Source organism: Myxocyprinus asiaticus, chromosome 26 (assembly GCF_019703515.2).
Source record: "Myxocyprinus asiaticus isolate MX2 ecotype Aquarium Trade chromosome 26, UBuf_Myxa_2, whole genome shotgun sequence".
Classification (NCBI taxonomy): Eukaryota; Metazoa; Chordata; class Actinopteri; order Cypriniformes; family Catostomidae; genus Myxocyprinus; species Myxocyprinus asiaticus.
This window is the reverse complement of record NC_059369.1, coordinates 15,430,508-15,453,773: the sequence shown is the minus strand read 5'-3', so window position 1 is coordinate 15,453,773 and position 23,266 is coordinate 15,430,508. Positions and strand designations below refer to the sequence as shown.

Sequence of the window (23,266 nt, the reverse complement as noted above, 5' to 3'; positions counted from 1 at the left end):
CAAAATTTTGAACGTAAAGGCATCATAAAAGCAATCCATACATATTACTCCAGTGTTTTAATCCATATCTACAGAAGTGATATGATAGGTGTGGGTGAGAAAGAAGTCAATATTTGTTGTTTTTTGCTAGAAATTCTTCTCCCTGTGCAGTAGGGGAGTGCATGAAGAATGTGAATTGCCAAAAACAAAAGAAGAATGTGTAAGTAATCTGTTTCTCACCCACACCTATCATATCGCTTCTGAAGATATTGATTAAACTACTGGAGTCTTATGGATTACTTTTATGCTGATTTATGTGATTTTTGGAGCTTCACAATTTTGGCACCCCTTCACTTGCATTATATGGACCTACAGAGCTGAAATATTCTTCTAAAAATCTTAATTTGAGTTTAGCAGATAAAGAAAGTAATACACATCTGAGGTGGCACGAGGGTGAGTAAATGATGAAAGAATTAGAATTTTTGGGTGAATTATTCCTTTATATAAAGGTACTGAAACGGATTGTTAAAAGAATAGTTCACTCAAAAATTACAATTATTTTACCCTCATGTTTTTGCAAACACATATAACTTTATTTCTTCTGTGGAACACAAAATATGTTTGGTTGAATGACAGCCTCAGTCACCAATCACTTTCTTTGTATGAAAAAATATGCAACAAAAGTGAATGGTGACTGAGACTAACATACTTCCTGTACCTACATTGTAAAGTCATACCATGGGAAACAAAATGAGCGTGAGTGAATAATGACAGAATTGTTGTTAGTTATTCCCCAAACACGGCAGTTCTGCAGTAGAAAGGTCAGTTTGGTAAATGTGCCTACTTAGAGCAGTTCTATTGTCTGGTAAGATCTCATGAGATGTCTTGAGTTTCACTCCAAATTTGCCTGAGGGTTTCATTAAAGGCCAGAGTAATAGAGGATAGGTACTGCTCGCCCTTCTGAAACACACACACACATAAATCAACACAACGGTGCTGTTGTTGTTACTTGCCTACATTTGGTGCCAGCTTTGCTGTGCCCCATCCTGGCACTCACTCTGCCAGCGGCTCATGATTCTAGTTCTGAGAAGTCATGCCAACTCAACATCAGATGAACTGAGGAAGGGTTTGTGTGTGTGGGGGGAGGAACCACAATCCTTCAGAGGCTGAGAACCAACATCAACCCCCAACACACACACAGAGGTTTCCTTTACATTGACGTGCTCGTCATGAATAGAACATTGTACCCACAGGACACAATACTGCCTCTAAAATGTGAATGTATCCTAGAGCACAGCAGTGTGTGCGTGTGTGTGTTAAGGTGGGGGTTGAAATCTGGGTCACTTCCAGAGTCCTGAGAGCAGATAAATGAGAAAATGGGCTTCAGCTCAGTGTCACTATTGGCCTGAGTGGCCCCTCCTCCCCCCTCGAACCGTCTCCCCTGCTTTTGTTTATTTTGATTTTGTTCCCGGTCGTTTAGGTGGGGGGTGTTCATGAGGGAGGAAAGAAGGGCTTTAGTGTTGACTGAACTGTGTACCTTGAGTTAGTCTGGTTCCTGCTCGTTGTTTTCACAGAAAACCCCAAAAAATGAATGTCTGTAGACCCTCTGGCTTCTGCTGTGATCTGTTGTTTTCCAGAGACTTTATACTTTAAGGAAAGCATTCAGGAGGTTTAAATTAAAAAACACAGTGCAGCGTACAGTGCATTTAAACATTCCAGTTTAGTACTAATATGAGCAACAGCTAAATTTGTTAGATTGTTTGGTGAATTTGAAGCAACAGAACAGAAATATTCAGATTTCACTGATGCAACAAGTTTCCAACAATAAGTAATTTATCTGTTTATCCAGAGAGCATTATTTATTTATTTATTTTAATAATCCCAAAAGGTATAAATAAATTAATTTTATGTACAAAGGTTTTGAAAATTGTAGCAATGATTACCCTTTCAGAAAAGTAAAAAGAAATATTAGGCCAGAAACATACTCTTAAGTATGCACATGCAGATGCGAATGCTTGGCCAACACACTGCAAGCGTGCAGTCCTTTTAGACATACTGAATGTGAATTATTGTGTTACTAGGGGGGAAACAAACCTCAGTGCTCCAGGGGGTGATAGTGTTCCCTTCAAATGTTTGTGCCATTAAACCAGATATTACTTATCGGATAGGAAGCTTAGCTAATTTTAACTAAATTGTACAACAAAATTAAAACTGATTTTCAAACTATTTCTCCACTATGACAGTAGTTGAATGGAAGGAGAAAACTAAGAGTAGAAAGAGACCTTTTACAAGTAGGTGTAGCTGCAGGCCGGAGATCTCCAAATGGGGTGGAATCTCCAAATGAGGGCAGGTTTACTCCAGAAGGGGGTGGGGTTAATCCAAAAGGGAGCTGGGCAAACTCCAAAAGGTGGCAACACTTCCACACACAGTTAGGGTTGGGGAACAGGTTAGGTTAGAGGCCTTCTACACTTTTGCTGGTGGTTTGGAGCTCCTGCCCATTTTTGGAGCTCTGTCTGCTGCTACTGTATATCCTTCTCACCTTTTACACTAATGCCAGCTAAAGCGCCCCTTGCAGGAATGCTGAGAATACGACACATACTTGCATTGCATTATGACTTGCATTCTGACAGATTTTGAAACATAATAACATGAAATCGAACTTACATATTTGCATAGAGTATGTTTCGGGCCATAGAGTTTGAATAAACTGTAAATTCTACACTTTAGTCCATGTAACATTACTAATTATTCATTATATGCAAAAGGAAAAACTGGAGTTTGAGATCTAAAACCTTTGAAAACAAATATTAGCTTCTTTTATGAAGAAAAGTGTTTTCAAGTTTAGCATTGAACTTCATCAGAGCTGCTTAAATTGGTGAAAATACAATCATTCATAGTGTTTTTAAACCAGCATACCCATACAGCAGATATTTCAAGTTTAAAGATAATTGATCAATCCTCTGCTGTTAAATGTTAGCATCACTTCTTTAGACCACTATTGAAGACCATCGCAGGCTTCTGGAGAATAACCAAATGAGGTTCTGCCATTGAATCAGAGCAAGAAATTACACCAGGAAAGACTCCAATAAAACCAAGCAGAACTGAAGAGTGAGCGATTGGGGTCGAGACCATTTAAAATCTTCTAAAGGGCCTCTTCATTTAAATGAAGTACTTGATCCCAGAACCGGTTCCTTTATCCGACCACAGTCTACAAATATTTGAAGTGAGATGCAAGTACAATGAGAGTCTGCTGGCAAACACTCTCGACCCAAGTCCACTGTTTGCCTTTAGTCTTATTAAAAAAGGCACACTTCAAGTGCCACTAAAGGGAAACAAAACAATAGTCATGTCATAGTGAAAACATACAGAAAGACTGCAGAGAATTTATTCCTCAAGACTTATCTGAGTTAATCAGCGTCGATAAAAAATTATTTAGTTTGGACAAATGTCATTGGGTCCTGGCTTCAAGAAGAACTAAATGGTTACACTTAATGACTCTGAGATGATAAGCAGTCATCTGCAAGTGTCTTCTTTGTTGAGGGTCAGTCAGCGGCATTTCACCATACCGTAGAGTGCAGTGACTGTAGACAAACTCAGATGTGGGTAAAAGCCATAACAAAAGCACTACACAGCAAAACTACCTGTTGAGAAAGTGTGAAGGCATTTGACATCACAGCATCTGTGTCTGTCACATCTTTCTCTGGTTTCACCTCATAATCTTCATCCTCATATATATCATCCATTCCATCGTTGTCAATGGAAACACTGTGGTCCCCAATAGAACACAGTTTGACCATATTTTGTTTGACTACCTCACAAAATGGCCTTTCTAAACCATCACACACACACTGATTCAGCAGCATGCCATTTGGCATGAATAGCAGTTCCTCTATGGTTGATTTGCATCGGGACGAACATTTCCTTCCGTTGAACAGTTGTCCGCAGTGAGACAGGTAGGCAGTCAGGGACTTTTGACAGTTGGGCTCATCCTCGCAACGCTGGCGTGCTTCGGTACAGCCAATCCCGGCTGCGCCACCAGGATGCTTTCGCGGCAGACACGGTTCAATGGCGTGTTTGGCCCGCAGGCACTCCAAGTCTGTCCCACAGTCGCAGCTCTCTAGTTCCGGCCCGCTGGTGGTCAGGTTGAGGCGGATGAGAGCACTGATGCAGTGGCTCGGGCACTGCCGTCGATTCCCTCGGATATTCCCATCACACGCGGTCAGATATTGATTATAGGCGAGCTCGCAGTCCCGCTCTTCATGACACCTGATAAGTGCCTGCCAACAAACCAACTGTGCATCAAGCGACATCAGAAACGAGAGGAGAAATGTGACAGGACCGAAGTAGCTCTCCATCTCTGGGAATGTGCTTTAAAAACCTAGATTAACTGCATGCTCATGTTAGTCCCCTTTAATCCCAAATCTTGTCCTCATGCTGTGAGTAAAACTCTGAAGCTTCAACAAGCAAAATCTATTCCAAAATTTACTTTTCCAGACAGAAACAAAGTTCAACAGTTATCCATGCCATCAATAGTTTTCCATGCGATCTGGCCACTTCCCAAGCCATCAGATTCATCCTAGAGTGCATTTCAAGTTTGCCAAAGTTGTTTGCATCCTCTGCCTGGCGAAAAATCCCTCTTCATTTGAGAATATTATGTTATTTTGATTGTCTGTTTCTCAGAGTTCTGCTCATGCTGCATGTCTTTGTCCCTCCAGTGCTTTCATGCTCTGCTGCATTTACGCACAGAGACCCCTCCTCCAAACTCCACTCCTCCAAAACTCTCCTCTAAAACTCCTTCTCCTCTCTTCATTACAGAATCTGTTGTTCTATTGGTTGTTAATGGGGAGTGCGCCGCCATGGGATTCCTTTACATAGAAACGTCGCGTTTGGCAAACCTCGCCTCCTGTACAGGATAAATAAAATGTTTATAAATTTCATGAAACCGCGAGCTGTGTGGTCTGCCTGCCTTCTTCTCTGCATTAAGTTACAAAACCCTGTCAGGCGAGAGAGAGAGAGAGAGAGACAGACAGACAGACAGACAGGCACACATTCCTCTGTTGGAAGCTCAACATCTGCAAACCACTTCTTCAATTTAAAGCGCAGAAAAACAAATCTGTTTCTCTTTAGCACAAACCCAAGAACAAGCCCCTGTGTAAACCGTCACAAACCCCATGGGTTTTCAGCCCCCGTCCCTCTCTGCCTCTTTTTAGGTTGTTTTAATCGCGCCCTGATGGAAAAGAAAAGGGCCACAAAAGTGTTTTCTGGACCGTTTCACCCTCTTTGTGTCTGACTGGCCATGCAGTAGCCCAGAGGCCCATCAATAGAGAGACTTTCCACAACAATATATTTTACTGCTCTGTTCTTTCATAGAGCACTTGAGATCAGCAATTCTCTTCTATTCAAATGGAAATACTCTGATTTGAATTAAAAAACTATGCAAAAACACAGCTATTCCTGGAGTCTGTTACAGAACAAAACTGCACAGAGCAAAAAGTGTGTGATCCCTCAATTAAAATTAGGGCTGTCGATTTAACGCATTAATTTCATGTGATTAATTAAATGAAAAATAATACCTTAAAAATGTATGCAATTAATCATGCACACGACATATACGTAAGTTCCATGAATATGTAAGTTCCATAATAAGGAATGTTCATACTGTCTGAGCAATTCAAGCATGATGTGCCACCTTGATGCAGAAGGGGGCAGTCTGCGCGCCAGCTGTACAGGCAACTTGCCTCGTCAAACCAAATAGTAGACAGCACAGCATTCCACAGATGATGGGATTTAGCGCTCAATGACAGCTGGACGGAGCACAACAGAATGCAGAAGTCGAGTTTTTCAAAGTTTCAAACTACGTTTAAAGCTGCATTACGAAATACTTTTTTGGTTACAGTTAACAAAAGTTCATTATTGAGTGAATACATAAAAAATCCATGTTCAAAAAACTGTCCTTGTCTTACCCCGATTCACTGCGGTAAGCCTAAAATAATAATTTTTATTAAAGCTGTTGGGTCGAATTTGCCGTAAAATCGCAGGCTTGCGTCATTCGTCCTTCCATGTTTCCATCGTGTCTGTAAGATCAGAAAGAAGGTCGGGCTGTGTCACGTGAGTGTCGGCAGTGGAAGCTATGGTGGTTCAGTCAGTCGCAATTAAGGAAAGCAGCGGCAGGACATCAGTCTCCTAATGGATGTTTAACTGTTAACTGAACTGTTTGGTGAAGTTGTTTACTTGCTATAATGCTTGGACATGTTTTCTGGTAGGTTTGTTGAAGCTTATATTGGTTGTCATGCTTTAATGAATAAAACTTTATTTTGAACATTAGTCTACCGATCACGATGTGTTTAAAAATGTAATTTTTTCCCCCAGTGAAGTTACTGTAACACGTTTACTAATATTCATGACTCCTAAGTATTTTATAACATCTCTGCATATCTGAGGTTCCCTAAGTGTGTGTGTGCTGCTGTTTTCTTATTTATTTTACCTCCATCACAGAAATGCACAAGTCGTTGCCACTTTCCATTGCCCTTTTAGCAGATAGTCTGTCTTTAGTGACATCATTCCACCCCCTGTACAGTACCTCATTCGTTTTTTTATTTTTTTTTATTGTTCCCACACCTCTTTAATATTCCTCAGTCTTTCTCTTATATATATTGTAACACAAATAAAAAAAAATAAAAAAATACTTTTTATAGTGGCTTTATACCAGTTTATAGGGTCATTGGAGACCCTATGCAATAGTGTTTTATTTTGTTTATTTTTTTTTGCACTTCCATTAATTATATTTTTATTATCATTTCATATCTATATAAGTTTACTTTCACAGGATATCAGATATTCTATGTAACAATGGTGAATTATCAGTATCCCATTTGCATGTACACATATATATTATACATGCTATTTGTTACTCAGGGTGGTGCTGTTGTTTCAGTGATTGACTTGATTTACATTTGACATTGCTATTTGTCGAAGAAGCAACTTCGAAGTAAACTACAGCAAGTGTAACACGTGAACATTATGATTTGGCTGTTGTCAATTCTGTGTACTACTGAAATGATGTAAGTTGTACATATATTTAGACTAATAAGTGCCAAAGAAAATTCATATGTGTAGCCTATGTGAATCTTATGTGTAACTTAATATGTTTGACAACCAGTTACATCTCATGAAATTTCAGTGTGAAAGTAATGAATCCTGTTTTATATTTGTTCTAATTTGCTGCACTATCTCTTTGATATATGAAAAAAAAAAAAATAAATTAGAAAATTTTACACTATCTGGGCATTTTGTAGATCCATTTGTGATAAATATATGTGTCAGGTCTCTAAATACCTGAATATGTAAGAGTGTTTGGTGACATTTCCATGCATTTAAGAGTTAAACACTGTATACAGTTAAATTGCATTTAAAAGCCACCATAGGTACAAGGTAGATCCCCATGAATGTATGCTTATCTCAAGTTGTTAATAGTGTACCAATTTCATAGCATATTGCATTGTTCACTTATGCTGTAGACTGTAATATAAATAATAAATTTGGCATATATGCAGTACAATACAAACAATAATGTGTAGTGGATAAAACAGTTGAATAACCATATTAAAATATGTAATTAAGAGTGTTCATCTTCCTCAAAGCAAGTAATATATCCATTATAAATGTTCAAACAAATAACATAATATCAACATAAAAATAGCTCGTTATGACTCCAGCACTGATGGTGAATGTCTCAGGCAATGTCCAGGTAACCTCAAACCATGAGATTCATCTACCAGAGGAACAGTGCCTAACAGGGTCTGAATGGGCCACGATAAGCTGAAACGGGCCACCGCGTTATGCTGAATGGTCCACGACAGGCTGAAGAATGTGCAGAAAAGGACATATTGCCCCCATGCTCAACAACTATTGCCCCCATGCTCAACAACTTTTGGGCCAGTTTCCATGTAAAATCCAGGGCTCTTCCCAGTCCGCCCCGGTGCCTAATCACAACTCACGTGAAATATTCCTCCGCAAATTGCTTGCAGTTTTAGGCTTAAACCACAGATGTCGCAAGACAGCCTAAAGTTCCGTAGTGCAGCTTTACTTATGGCACTTTTCCACTGCACGTTACGGTTCGACTCGACTCTGCTCGCTTTACTTTTCTGAGCTTGCTTTTCCACTGTAGTTTAGTGCCGCCTCAACATGGGTGGGATTATAGGCTGATTGTCATAGCTGCGCCGCCTCTACTGATGTGACATCATCTTAAACGCAACACAAACATTACTGACCATAAACAATAACACGACAGCTAGCTGTTAGCTACTAGCACATTGTGCTGCATAAAGTTGTTGCATCGTGATTTTGCCTGGTTGTTTTAGAAGCAAGCTTTCCAGTAGCTGGTCAACTAAATAAAGTGAAGCTTTCAAGCAGAATATAGAGTTAACATAACAAAACGTACCATCCTCCATCGTGGACTCCAATAACGCCGAGTCCAGGGCACTCTCCCTCCCATTACTCGCCGGTCTATTGCCATAGATAGCGTCCATTTGGTCGAACCACTTCCACTTTCTTCTGTTTGAACCACTCCAGCTGTTGTGGTCCTTGATGGTTCTGTAGTCACTTTTACGTTTTTTTAACTTTTCCCTACACTGTTGGTAGGTCCGTTGGTAGCCGTGTGCGGCCAACAGCTGAGACACTTCCTGAAAGACTTTTTCATTTCGCGTCGTTTCATTCGTCGCTAACAAGAGGAAGGTCTGCACCTCATTTATTGACCACGGCGTGGTTTTGCGCACAGCAATTTATTTTTAAAATTCGTAAGTCGCGTGAACAAATGATATTGCTGTCAATGTTGCTAACTTTAAAACTAGCAGGTTGATGTCCCATGTCACAAATCCAGTGATGCTGGTAGTGAAGATTCTCTCTGACCAATCAGTGATCTGCAGGGTTTGACGTCACATTTAGTATCGGCTCGACTCGCTTGGAACCTCGACCGAGGTGGTACTAAAAAAAGTACCAGGTACCAGGTACTATCCACAGTGGAAAACCCCCAAAAGCGAGCAGAGTCGAGTCGGGTCGAGCTGTACCGTGCAGTGGAAAAGCCCCATTAGAGACATGGTCCTAAAAGTACAGTGATTACAAGACTAGAGGTGCTGAAAACTAGTGATACGCCACACTAATTGGGTAATGTTCAATGATATGGAAATAAAATAACCAATATTTTGACTTTAAAGCCACTTTTTAATGCTTTACTTGTCTGTTGCCACAATAAATATATACAGTACGTACATGATGTAATGTATTTTAATATTATATTTGTAATTATTTTAATTACTACATTCTTAATAACCTTTATTTGTGGACCTTTCTCAGTAAATATGAATGAATTTAATTATGATTAATTAATTGGCACATCATGTAATTAATTCAATAAACATTTTAATCGATTGACAGCTCTAATTTGAATATAATACAATATCCACATATTCGTAATCTTCCATGTATATTTAAAAAGAAAATCTAGAATAATTGAGGTAAAATACACCTGCATTGTTCCGCTACAGCATACTCCATCCAAAACTAAAAAAAAAATAATAATTCTTGAATAGATATTAAGAAACTACTTTAAATATTTGTGCTTTTGAAAAGTAAGTTGTCACACTGCAAGACTACTAAAGTGAACAGCACAAAAGCTCAAACGTAATTAAAAAAGGTGAATAACTAGAAATGGCAACCAGTTACAGCACCAAACATATACACAAATTATGTTCATTTCCAAAAAAGATCACATCCATATTTGCCAAGTTCACACCAACCGAAAGTTTATACATGAAATGTGAAAAGTGTGTTAGTGAAGTGTGTTAGGGAACTCAGGCTAGGTCCACATTTATCCTGATACATTTGAAAACAGGGTTTTCATTTTTGCTTGTCTACACTGAAACTTATGAAAACGCTTAAATTCCCTGACTGTGCATGTGATGTTCCATGTTCCAAAAACATGAAAGAATTTTCCATGTACGGTCTGAAATGCAATTGTCCTGGTATTCTGTCACCGGACAGCAATTCTGAGTAAACTTCTTGACCACTCTGAAGGAATGCAGTTTTCCCTGTCCACACTACAATGCGAAGATGGCATTTTCAAATGTATCCAAAAATGCCATCTCAGTGTGGACGAAAGGCCACAACGTAGAGAAAAAGATGCGTTTTCAAGCAAAAATGTATTAGTGTGGACAGGGCCTCAGTGGGTGTGGGTGTGAAACCTGAAAAAGGCTCATTTTATGCTGTGTTCCATTCAAGTTGGATGTTGGATATTCCCACTTGATATCTCCGACAATACACCGATCAGCCACAACATTAAAACCACCTGCCTAATATTGTGTAGGTCCCCCTCGTGCCGCCAAAACAGCGCCAACCCACATCTTGGAATAGCATTCTGAGATTATATTCTTCTCACCACAATTGTACAGAGCAGTTATCTGAGTTACCGTAGACTTTGTCAGTTCGAACCAGTCTGGCCTTTCTCTGCTGATCTCTCTCATCAACAAGGCATTTCCATCCACAGAACTGCCGCTCACTGGATGTTTTTTTTTTTTTTTTTTTGGCACCGTTCTGATCAAATTCTAGAGACTGTTGTGCATGAAAATCCCAGGAGATCAGCAGTTACAGAAATACTCAAACCAGCCCATCTGGCACAAACAATCATGCCACGGTCCAAATCACTGAGATCAACATTTTTTCCCCATTCTGATGGTTGAACATTAACTGAAGCTCCTTACCCGTATTTGCATGATTTTATGCACTGCTGCCACATGACTGGCTGATTAGATAATCACATTGATGATTATTGGTGCCAGACGGGCTGGTTTGAGTATTTCTGTAACTGCTGATCTCCTGGGATTTTCACACACAACAGTCTCTAGAATTTACGCAGAATGGTGCCAAAAACAAAAAACATCCAGTGAGCGGCAGTTCTGTGGATGGAAATGCCTTGTTGATGAGAGAGGTCAACAGAGAATGGCCAGAATGGTTCGAACTGACAAAGTCTACGGTAACTCTGGTTAGCTTAGCAGGTGTATGACTGTCACCAGAGACGTCTCCTAGTAACCCAACTGATAAACAATGCTGCACCGCTAGCATTTGTGCTACAGATGTATGCTAATCAAAAGAGTATAATATACCATGTTTTATACACCTGCAGGCATTTGTAAACAAGCTTTAATTTTGTGTAATGTGGGTAATTTATTGAAATTACTTAATAAAAGTGAATGTTTATCACTTAGTTTGTATATTTCCTCGGGTGCTGACATGTTTGTGTGATGTCACGCACCTGCATCTCAGTGAAATCGGAGTTGAAATTTCCACACAAGTTTCCCAGTTGGAATTCTGACTTCAAGTGGCGTTCCATTGCACTTTTCCAAGTAGGAAAATTTAAGTCCTTTCTTACAATAAATTATCTTCCCTGCCCAGTAGGCGGTGATATGCACAAAGAATGCAAATGTGAAAGTTAAAGTAAAGATTGATAGGTAAAAAGGACTTAAATATTGATCTGTTTCTCAATAGTTCCACACTTATATCACTTCAGAAGACAAGGATTTAACATCTGCAATATCAAGGTGGCAGATATATTACCCTGTAGCTCAAGACTGGTTGCCCACTGAAGCTAAGCAGGGTTGATCCTGGTCAGTATCTGGATGGGAGACCTCCTGGGGAAAATTAAGGTTGCTGCTGGTAAAGGTATTAGGGAGGTCACCCTGTGGTCTGTGTGGGTCCTAATGCCCCAGTTTACTAAGAGAGATTCTATACTGTTAAAAGGCACTGGGTGAGACTTTGAGCCCTGGTCCTGACTCTCTGTGGTCATTAAATATCCCAGGACACTTCTTGAAAAGAGGAGGGGTGTAATGTGTCCTGGCCAAATTCCACCCATTGGTCCTTATCAATCATGGCATCCTAATAATCCCCATCCATTTATTGGCTCTAAAACTCTACTCTCCACAAATATCTGGTGTGTGGTGAGCATACTGGTGCACTATGGCTGCCACTGCTTCATCCAGGTGGATGCTGCACACTGGTGGTGGTTGAGGAGAGTCCCCTGTTCACTATGTAAAGCCAGAGCTGAGATGTTCTTCTAAAAATATTTGTTTGTGTTCTACAGAAGAAAGAAAGTCATACACATCTAGGATGGCATTAGGGTGAGTAAATGATGAGAGACTTTTTATTTTGGGGTTAACTATTCCTTTAACTATCCCTATACTGAATGAGCAGCGAGGTAGCGTTGGACAGCCAATGTAGTCTGTTTTTGTTGGTAATGTCTCCACCTGCTGGTAAGATACCGCACTGCACCAGTTGCGAGCTGTGGAGACGTCAGACAAATACTGAAAACAAATTAAATCACATTAATCCCAGACTTAGTACAAATATATTTATTACAGTTTCAACAGTCAATCAAAAATCTGGAAATGATAGCAGAATAAGTACAGTATTACATTAAATTGGTAATTATGTTACTTATGCAGTCCAGAATGGAAACAACTATGGTATTGAGGACAAGTAAAATCAAAGTCAAAAAATACTTTCTAGCCATTAATGAAGAATTTAATAAATCTATGACTTACTAGGTAAAATAATTTAAAGGGCAAATAAATTTCAACCCTTTTTATTTCTATTCAGACTTACTCCCCATATGTTATTGGCTATAACCTCTGTCCTGTATTAAGATCAGAGACTGTAATATTGCTTTTTTCTTTTTTTTTTGCAAAAATCCCAAGATGGAAGCAGCTTATTACTCAGGTCAATCTTTCCAGCAAAATCAAAATCCCTGCATGGCTTCATCCAATACACATTGACAACAGACAGAAGTCACAGAACACACAAACTTCACAAAATGCTTCAGGTTTTTTTCTTTATAACTAAATAATAAATTTTTTTCATTCGCACTGCCCCACCTCATACTGACACCTGCAGTCAGAATGATTAAGCAGAATATTTCAGATAATTATTTTGCTTGTAGCAATAGCGAAAACATCTCTGTAAGAGGAACAACCAGAAAGCAAAAGTTCAGCATCTGCATCAAGACAACACCAAACCACCTGCACAAAACAGCACCACTGAAGGAAAGGTCAAAAGGTGTTAACCACAGCTAAATCAAGGATAAGGTGTTATAGTTAGTTACCCACTTTCCACCAGCATGGTTCCTGTGCACAATCTGGCCCCATTCTGCATATTTCCATCAAAGTGGCAATAGGCTGGAGAAAAAGGCCCTTAAAACCTGCTGGTCTCAAATCTATTCAAATCTACACTTTACCTACTTTATTTTCCTAGTCTGCTTAAAATAAAATCAGTTTATTGACAAATATCATGTTTGTGAACTGACTGCTGTGAATTTATGTTATACATTTAAATACACCTTCTTTTGACTGTTGCATCAAAGCTCGTGATGGCATAAATACGCTGAATGGAATTACGTTGGATGTTAAAATAAGTTCTCAAAACTAGCAGTAAAAAACAAAGACCGTGACATGATGTAGCATGTTCAATTGCAGGCAGGTTATTAGTCAGTTATGTCATCGTACACCTCTCATTGTACACCTCTCCACCAATCTCCTGGCTGTTCACCAGTTCTGGGACTATGTTAGTGGAAAAGGAATAAGTATGGACGCCTAAAAGATCTGGTCTAATCCTCTGACCCTGCACCTATAAGCCCTTCAAACAGACCCCAGACTCAGGGGCAGTCACATTTCTATGGACTCTTCAGGATTATGAATCCACACTATTGCTTTAATGAACCTGATCATTTAACACATTCACACTGGAGCAGGTGTTTTGATTGGATTCTCAGAGCAGGATGTCTTTGACCCCGTTTACACCTGGTATTAAGATGCATCTCGGTTGATCCGATCACATGTGGTCAGGCGAGACACATCGCTGTTAACACCTGGTCGCTTAAATGCATCTCCTGTGACCATTTGTGTTTGGATATCGAGGAAAGGGTCACTGATTTAATGATGACAAATATCAATCACTCTGTCAGTGTTTTATTGCATGATAAGAAACTGCAAAAAAAAGTAATTAAAGACAAAGAATGTGCAAAAGATCTGGCGTGCCGTTTCTCCCAGATACAGTTGAAAATTAATCTACGCACAAATGGAACATTTCGAGCAGAATTATTTATGAAGTGCCTGTGTTGGCACAATAAAGAAGATTTGTGAAGTTCTCATGCTTGTGTATGTATCCACTTTTTAAAATTTTCAGATTGGATGGTTATTCTCTTTTTTTTTTTCTCCCCCTTTTCACCTCAATTTGGAATGCCCAATTCCCAATGCACTCTAAGTCCTCGTGGTGGTGTAGTGACTTGCCTCAATCCAGATGGTGAAGGACGAATCTCAGTTGCCTCTGCATCTGTGACTGTCATCCTGTGCATCTTATCATGTGGCTTGTTGAGCACGCTACTGCAGAGACATAGCGTGTGTGGAGGCTTCATGCCATCCATTGTGGCATCTGTGCACAACTCATCACCCGCCTCACTGAGAGCGAACCACATTACAGTGACCATGAGGAGGTTACCCCATGTGACCCTACCCTCCCTAGCAACCGGGCCAATTTGGTTGCTTAGGACACCTGGCTGGAGTCACTCAGTATGCCCTGGGATTTGAACTTGTGAACTCCAGGGTGGTAGTCAGTGTCTTTACTTGCTGAGCTACCCAGGCCCCCTGGTTATTCTCTTTTAAAGCCACATGTAACCAGCCAAATTTAAACTTGTTTGGTGAGGGGAGGTGCTTCACTGCTGTCCAGGACGCATACAGGATGAATGACTGTTTACACCTCAAATGCAACGTGGTCACATGCGTTTCTGTCTACCTTCATATGTGGTTTTTGTGGTCCGATCACAAAACATTTCGGATCCCATTTACGCCTGTATTTAGCGCTGGCCACATGCTTAATACCAGGTGTAAATGGGGTCTATATTTGATGAGAGTAGAGAAGGCCTGTCAGGGTTGTGTGAATTTCACTAAAACTTCTTTGATTCTGGGGTGAAATAAGGTTCACCCGGTTAGAATACATTTAAACTTCTAGAACAATATTAGAATTATGAAACAACACTGCCGTACACATTACGCTAGATTTGTGAGCATGGATGTTTGGCAGTGTGTGTGTGTTCAGTATGTTTTATGAGAGCGAGATGATGGAGAAGATATCCAGTACAGTAGATAAGGTGAAAAGAAGGTTTTTTGGAAGAAAGAGAGACAGGGAGAGATCACATGAGGGAACACTTCTCAGCAGAGTTCTTCAGATCTTCCAGCGTGGCCTGAGCTTTGCCCTTTAGATGATTCACGTCCACGTTCTGGATGTTGGTCAGCTGACCCAGGACGGACTGCTTGTGTTCCTCCTCTTGGTTGTCCTCAGCGATCATCTTGGCCAGTTCAGTGGGGAGCTCAACATCATCTCGAGCAGCCTGAATCTGAGTCTCATCTACCTCATTCTGAAATACAGAAAACCATCAGTATGAGCTACTGAGGGGTTTGTTGATGAGAAAACCTTACAGGTTGACATCAGTGACGATCGGTAATAAGACACTTGACACTGACGTCAAACCTTATGCAATGCATCTTGAGGAGCCAAGTTCAAATGTACGTCCACTTCATTACCACAACATTCACCTCACGAAAAACCTCATGAAAATCAACGTATTTAAGTTAAATATGCTTAAAGCAGGTAGGAAGAAAGGGTTGTCTTTTCTTCCTCTAGTTGTTGTTGGTACTGTTCAAACTCTTCTTGTGTCATTCCTTTAGTTTGTTGATGAGAAAACCTTACAGGTTGACATCAGTGACGATCGGTAATAAGACACTTGACACTGACGTCAGACCTTACGCAATGCATCTTGAGGAGCCAAGTTCAAATGTACACACACGCGAGTAAGATTTGAGAGCTCCAGCAGCAGGGACGATTAACAGGGATCAATGACTTCAATTTTGGTCTGTTCTACACACAAAGCTATTGTATTACTATAATACTTAAAAAAATAAAAATAAAAATAAAAAAAATATATTTTTGGAGCTTGACAGTATTGATCACTATCCACTTTTGTTGTTCAAGAAAGACAATTTGCTAAATATAAAAAAATCAGCAAATACTGTACAAAAGAATGTAAGGATTATGAATAATATGAAAGTGAGTAAATGATCAAAGAATTTTAATTTTTGGGTCAACTACTTTAAAATTGTGCGTAATCTAACAAAAGAGAGTTTCATTTAGCGTTACCTTTGGTAACCTGTATTTGTCTCTGAAGTGAGTTCTGATTGTCGCCCTCTCCGCCTTTCGCTGGGCAAAATTGGCATCTCGTTCTTGCCTGGGGAGAAATGAGAACAGAGAGACATCAAACACACACATGGTAATCTGTGGATTTCACACAAGATGAATTCTTCACACAAGCTTCTTTTGATCATTTATGCACCTACATACTGTTAGACTTCCATGTCACTCTCACGCTAATAATCATCTGTATATTTTCTTTTAGGAGCTAAAAATGACCTTTATATTCAGTCCGAATTTACCGCCGTTGACGTGTTTTATGACTTATTTTCAGGATGCTAATTTCAATTTTCAGTAATACTTATATAAGACTCCCATGACTTGACTTTAGAAAAAAAAAAAATTTGTCAGAACTGCCTAAACTGAACTGAAATGGTTTACATTTTTCACATTACAACAATATTTTCCTTTCTAAATAATTTTAGTCATGACAAACCCAAACTCTCTGCTTTGGCATGAAATAAAAAACCTTCAAAAACAGAATACATGACAAAATAAGCATGTAAACATTCACCAAACAGAATTAAATTTTTTAAAGCAGGGGTTTAATACAAGTTCAGCTCAGTCGACAGCATTTGTGGCATAATGTTGATTACCACAAAAATTCATTTTGACTCGTCCCTCCTTTTCCTTAAAAAAAAAAAAGCAAAAATGGAGGTTACAGTGAGGCATTTACAATGGAAGTCAATGGGGTTAATTTTTGGAGGGTTTAAACAGAAATGTGAAGCTTATAATTTTATAAAAGCACTTAAATTAATTATTCTGATAAAACTCATGTATTATTTGAGCTGTAAAGTTGTTTAAATCGTCATTTTTACAGTCATTTTAGGGTTTGTTGACATTATATCGTCATGGTAACAAAGTTGTAAAACTGGCAATAACTTTACACAGAAAAGGTTAGTAAGTGATTTTATCACACTAAAACCATGTTTACATGCATATCCTTTATGTCTTCTGGCTATACTTTTTAAACAGTATTTTAATATTTACAGATTGGCCCCATTCACTTGCATTTTAAGTGTCCCACTGTAACCCAGATTTTTGCTTTTTTAAAGAAAAGGAGGGACTAGTCGAAATTAATTTTTGTGGTAATCAACATTATGCCACAAATGCTGCTGATTTAGCTTAACTTGTATTGAACCCCGAATATTCCTTTAACAAACACTTCCCCCATCTGTGATTGGTTGGAATGTGCAACTGTTTGCACTGGATATAATAAAAATCTTACTTGATTTTCAGTTTGATGGTAATTGCTTTCTAAGGTGAAATATAAATCACAGGATAGTGGAAAACAAGATGAGGCCATGGGGAACAACCCACTTGTAAGCAAATATTACTTAAAAATGTTTTTAATAATAAAGGAATTTATAAAAATTATTTGTATATACCTATAAAAAAACACTGATGTTTGCTTAACCGTAAATGAAGTTGGATTGTGATTGATTGTTTCTTTGCTCTTAAAGTTCATGTGAGGTGAAAGGTCATAACAGACTGGACACATTTAGGGGCCAAAGGCAAATTGCAAGTGAGCAACAACAAGGCCAAGGAAACACTGTAAGAGAGATATATATTTTTGAATATTTAAAAGGTTGCTGGTTTTAATACCAGTTAGAGGCGAGTTATGAGTTAACCTCACTGTGCCCTTAAACAACTGGTTATGCGTTACAATGTAATTCCTGTATGTAGAATTTGATCCATGTAAACAATTCTTTTCAGCTCACATCTCTTTCTGGTATCCTAGCGCATGTCAAGTGAAAGTTATCGGGTGTGGCAGCTTTACATGGTCATGACAGAAGTTAGTAACAGGTTAGTACCTGATTCTACATCACACAAGTCTCTTGTTCACATGTATGATGTTTTGTATAATTTACATACAGTAGAGTTACATTATAAGTGCATTACTGATAATGCATGTTTTTCATATTTTTTAAAAACTGAGGGAGAAGTCAAAATAATTTTCTGTGGTAATCAACAGCATGTCTCAGATGCTGTCCATAAAGCTTAACTTGTATTTAACTTGGTTTCCTTACTTCAAGTTCACTGTAAGTCACTTTGGATAAAAGTGTCTGCTAAATGACTACTTACTAGAGCAGAAGAGTAAAAGAGAAGGAGAAGAGATCTCGAGGATTTAGACTTGCACTGACATTCGGGCTGATACAAATGGGTAGTTAAAATAATCCCCCATATCAATAAGCAATAACCTTTGAGAAGATCATGGTGGTTTGGCTGATTCAAAGATTAAACACACATGTCCCTGTCAAAGTCCACAGTCTTAAATGAGCTGTTTCACAAGGGAGTCTCAGCATGTAAAATCTGCTCTCTGAAGAAATTAGTTGGATTACCATCATTCGGATGAGATCAGCACAGCCATTTGAAGTCTGTAAAATCTAAATTTTCCAAATATGGCAGTTATGCAAACCGTGTCAACAGGGCCACCTGCACATGCCTGCGCTGGCTGTCAGCCCTCTATGAACTGATAACTAAAGACAAAGAGTGGGAAATAAAGAGATCTTTTTGGCTGAGATACTGGTTTATGATATACTGTATAATAATGATTCTAATGTCCCTACTTTTTGTTTGCTCATTTTATGTGCCATAACAAAATCCCAGAAAGTGTTTAAAAAAAAAATTAATAAATAAATAAAAACATTTTAATCAGTCTATCAGATTTACAGTATTTATCTGTTCTGCTCAGAATGAGAGAAGTGATATAGCTTTCAGAAGAATTGTATTTTTGTTTTGTTGGTTTCCTGAATGTTCTCAGGTGAGGTAATTCACGGTCAGTATTTTTCCTGAGGCATATTTATAGAATTTTATGGTGTACCTGTAGAGATTTGAATCAACCGTGACACGATTCATCCCCTTACAGCACACTGCTCTTCACTCTTCACTAATAAAAAAGTACCAGAAATAGTACCATGGTAATACCATGACTTGTCGATATGTACCATGAAAAGACCTTTTTTTGGGGACATGTATCATTGTAGTAATATCATGTTTTTTGCACATGTATCATGTAATGCCATGGTAATCACTTAGCACAATGGTGTGTATATATATATATATATATATATATATATATATATTTTATATATATATATATATATATATATATATATATATATATATATATCAATGGTACATCCAGTTTTTTGTTTTGTTTTTTGTTTTTTTGTTTTTTTTTTGGGGGGGGGGGGGTTAATTAGTGATGCATAATATATAATTCAATTTTATACTATTTTATATTTATTAATATTTATTCTTATATTTACACTTAAACCGATGAACTGATACTATTTTAGAATACACAATATAAATAAACATACACTGTTAATATATTGGACTAATTTATACAACAGAATGAAACAGAATTTACTTTGTTGTCAACATTCCAGTGTCTGGAACCCGTGGAGCTACTTGACCGAATCACTCTTCATTATGAAAAGCAAAAATTTGCGAGGGCAAAATTCTCATTTACACACGCAGTTCTGCTGGACAGTACTGTGGATGTGAATAATGCTGTGGAATATTATTCATATATGAATGAGCAGGAATCTCCCTGAGCGAAATGAGCAGCTGCGCGCGCGAGAGAGATCCAGCGAAGGGCGAAAAATGCGCGCGCCTCTCCAAACGCGCTCGATACGTCCACTTCATTACCACAACAATCACCTCACGAAAAACCTCATGAAAATCAACGTATTTAAGTTAAATACGCTTAAAGCAGGCAGGAAGAAAGGGTTGTCTTACTTTTCCTCCTCTAGTTGTTGTTGGTATTGTTCAAACTCTTCTTGTGTCATTCCTTTAGTAGCCGCGTCGGATTTATCTCCGTCAGATTTCTCTTCTGTCAGACCTCCTGTCAGATTCTTTAGCTGACCACCGACTACGTGTTTCACCATGAAAGCCATCGTTCAATTGTAAATGTTATATATATATATATTCTTCTGTTTGGCAAACTATTTGTCCAGTACGATTATTATTTTCAATGATGTCAATATATGGACAGGAAAATGTCTCCTTCTCATTCAGCACCGAACAGAAACGGCATGCGTGCGTTTCCTCAGCTGAGGTAAAGTGAAGTGAAGTGGATTCATCTCATCAGCAGCAGTTTGACTCTTCCATCCGCCCAATCCTGTGTTTCCTCAACCGACTCTTCCCGCCCAATCCCACGTACCGATGGATTAAGCGCGCGCGCCGTTAACAACTTGTGCGTTTGAGTCACGGGCTGTTTTTTTTTTTTTTTTTTTTTTTGTCGGGCGCGCGTGACATGTCAGAACGCATCGCATTTGTTTTCGTTGCGCGCGAGTCTGAGTCCGTTAACGTGATGACGGTCAGCAGAACGGATTCAGAGTGACTATAAAACAACGCCAGGAGGGTAAGTGAGTGAGCAAGTGAAAGTGTGTAAAAGAAAATGAACAGTTCTCAAATGTCACACTATTATAATAGACTTTTCAGGAATCCTCATTCAGAATAAATCAAATAAATGTGAAGGTCTCGTTGCCAACACATTGGTTTATTTGTGGAAAAGGGCAAACCTCTAATCTCAGAGATTACCGTTCATGCATAAAAAACTGGCGCCATCACCCAGGGGCGCAATAACGCACGGGTTTATCCAACTTATTTTGCAACGCGGAAGCAGCGGCTGCATTTCCGGGGAATGTGTGTAAGTTCCGCTGGCATTGACCGCAGTGTAAATAAATAGAAGGATAATGATACCAGAGTTAGTGATCTGGGTTCATAAACTATCACACAACCACAGGATATACAGCAGAATTATGTGCCAATGTCTGATAATTTCTTACATCAGCATTTATAGTAAAAGAGTAAGTAAATAATTCACTTGTTGCTGTGTTGTATTGAAGAGATGGTAATAAAATCTGCTTCTTTCTTTTCCGAGATTGTGACGATGCAGTCTTTCATGTCTCCATGTAAACCACCATTTATATGTACCTGCATAACCTTCAATGATGCCTTTATATATTTATTTATTTCCAAAGGCGATGTTTCATAAGCCATGCTGAATGAGATCTGCGTGTCCATTTGTTTGCTTCCCTGCACCGCTAAAAGACAGAGAATGCTCTCTGACAAGAACGGAGAGTATAATGCATTTATTAGGCTATTTATTATTAAGATGAAACAAGATGCAGTTTTGGTACAAAGAAAGTTGAAGCAGCATTTCCCCGGCATCTTTCTCCTCTCTGCTGGTTGTGTAAAGTTTGTGGAGGCATGTCAGGACTGTCCTGTCAGCACCTGATTTCATTCATTCTGCCTGTGCAACAGTGTGTGACGAAACGATGGCAAAATGCGATTAATGGTAAAACTATATGCGATCAAAACCAATGTGTTTATGAAAATCGCAATTAATGATAATAACATGTTGACATTTATTGCCAGCCTGTAATCAATAATGTAGTAATTTTGAATAGCTAAAATAGCTGGAAGTGGGATATACCAGAAGTGGTACACATTCATGGTTGATAATGGTGGCGCTCTAATTAACTGAAAAATAAGGTGGATACGGGCTGAAACTCAGGGACCTACAGCTCCCATGGGGCCCAGTGGGAGGAGCACGTTTAAACGCTTTCAGTGGGAGACGCAGTTGTTGACGTGGTGACACTGTGCATGCGTTTACCTTTATGCACTGTTCATCATTAAATGAGAAACATGTCAAGAAACAATAAATGTGTTATTCTTTTAATTGTTAGGAAAGAACAGATGAAATTACAAGTATAAACACTAGATGGCTGCAGAGAGCTACTTATTCATCCCTGGTTGAAGAGAAGATGATTTCTAGATTTTGTCACAAGTTCTGCATTTAGATATATATCTATTTACATATATATATATTCAATCCCCCCCCCCCCCCAAATAAATTGAAGGGGGCCTCAGCAGACAAGCGAGCCCATGGGCCCAGAGGTACCTTAAAGCGCCCCTGCCATCACCTCCACCTGGATTAGCACAGGACGAAATATATTACACATTACACTTGTCTTTAATAGTGTAGAACACAAATTTGACAGTAAAATAAGACTTCTATTTTTGAGATACGAAACCTTTTTAGCTTGCCTAAATCTTGGCATGTTTAAAAACAAGATATGTTTTATGGTGGAATAGAAATTATAACGCCAGAATTATATACGTTCCTAAAACATGGAACACACATACTAGGAAAACACATAATGATTAAAAAAAGCATATCCTGAATGCACTGTAAGTCACTTTAAAGCATTTGCCTAATGAATACATGTAAATGTAAATGTATTGTATTGTATGAGCCAACTCATTACATGCACACATGACAGACATACAGTTTGCATTTTCCCACAATAAATCATCAACACCAAATGATAAAAAGCCAATCATAAATCTCTGTGCATCGTGATAATATCTCTATTTTTGCCTCTTTCTCACTTTCTCGCTCTCTCGTTGACACCCCCCACCCCCACCCCAACCCCCCAACTCCTGGGACTGAATCATTCCCAATCTGCTCAACTAACTGTACTTCACTCTCGCTGAGGGCAAAGACTGCAACACACACACATTTATCTGTGCTTTGTAACATGGGATGAACCTAAAAAACGTTTTAGGCTTTTACTGGTGGCATGCGTTCAGATATTATCTGAGAAAACAATGTGTGCCATGTATTGTTATCATACATTACGCAAATGCTCTGATGAATTTGTATGCATACTTAAAGACAAAAATATATTTTTTATAGCAATACACTGGCATATCAGAATCAGAATCAGAATTAGCTTTATTGCCAAGTATGCTTACACATACAAGGAATTTGTCTTGGTGACAGAAGCTTCCAGTGCACAAACAATACAACAACAAGACAGAGATAATAATAAAAAAAAAAAAATAGAATAAAAATAAAAAGTGAATAGAAAATATAAGTATATATAGAAATACACAATAAGACAATATATATATATATATATATATATATATATATATATATATATATACAAATCTGTTATATACAGTGCAAGGGAATGTATGG

General features: G+C 38.6%; 2 protein-coding genes across 2 annotated transcripts; both read right to left on the bottom strand.

Annotated features, from left to right (window-relative positions):
• Positions 1-695: 695 nt before the first annotated feature.
• On the bottom strand, positions 696-4,778 carry LOC127417212 (growth arrest-specific protein 1-like). Its single transcript, XM_051657065.1, has one exon. The coding sequence runs from the start codon at positions 4,332-4,334 to the stop codon at positions 3,573-3,575; it is 762 nt and encodes a 253-aa protein (XP_051513025.1). The 5' UTR covers positions 4,335-4,778; the 3' UTR covers positions 696-3,572.
• Positions 4,779-12,361: 7,583 nt separating this feature from the next.
• On the bottom strand, positions 12,362-20,485 carry LOC127417214 (complexin-3-like). Its single transcript, XM_051657067.1, has 3 exons — positions 20,011-20,485; positions 16,213-16,300; positions 12,362-15,433 (listed from the first exon to the last, which is right to left on the bottom strand). The coding sequence occupies exons 1-3, from the start codon at positions 20,166-20,168 to the stop codon at positions 15,209-15,211; spliced, it is 471 nt and encodes a 156-aa protein (XP_051513027.1). The 5' UTR covers positions 20,169-20,485; the 3' UTR covers positions 12,362-15,208.
• Between the last annotated feature and the right edge of the window lie 2,781 nt (positions 20,486-23,266).

Excerpts from the sequence above, each read along its gene's own strand:
- LOC127417212 (XM_051657065.1), bottom strand. The coding sequence starts at position 4,334 with ATGGAGAGCTACTTCGGTCCTGTCACATTTCTCCTCTCGTTTCTGATG.
- LOC127417214 (XM_051657067.1), bottom strand. The coding sequence starts at position 20,168 with ATGGCTTTCATGGTGAAACACGTAGTCGGTGGTCAGCTAAAGAATCTG. Across the intron at positions 16,301-20,010 it reads CAACAACTAGAGGAGGAAAA|GCAAGAACGAGATGCCAATT; the intron begins GTAAGACAACCC and ends ATTTCTCCCCAG. Across the intron at positions 15,434-16,212 it reads ACAAATACAGGTTACCAAAG|AATGAGGTAGATGAGACTCA; the intron begins GTAACGCTAAAT and ends TCTGTATTTCAG.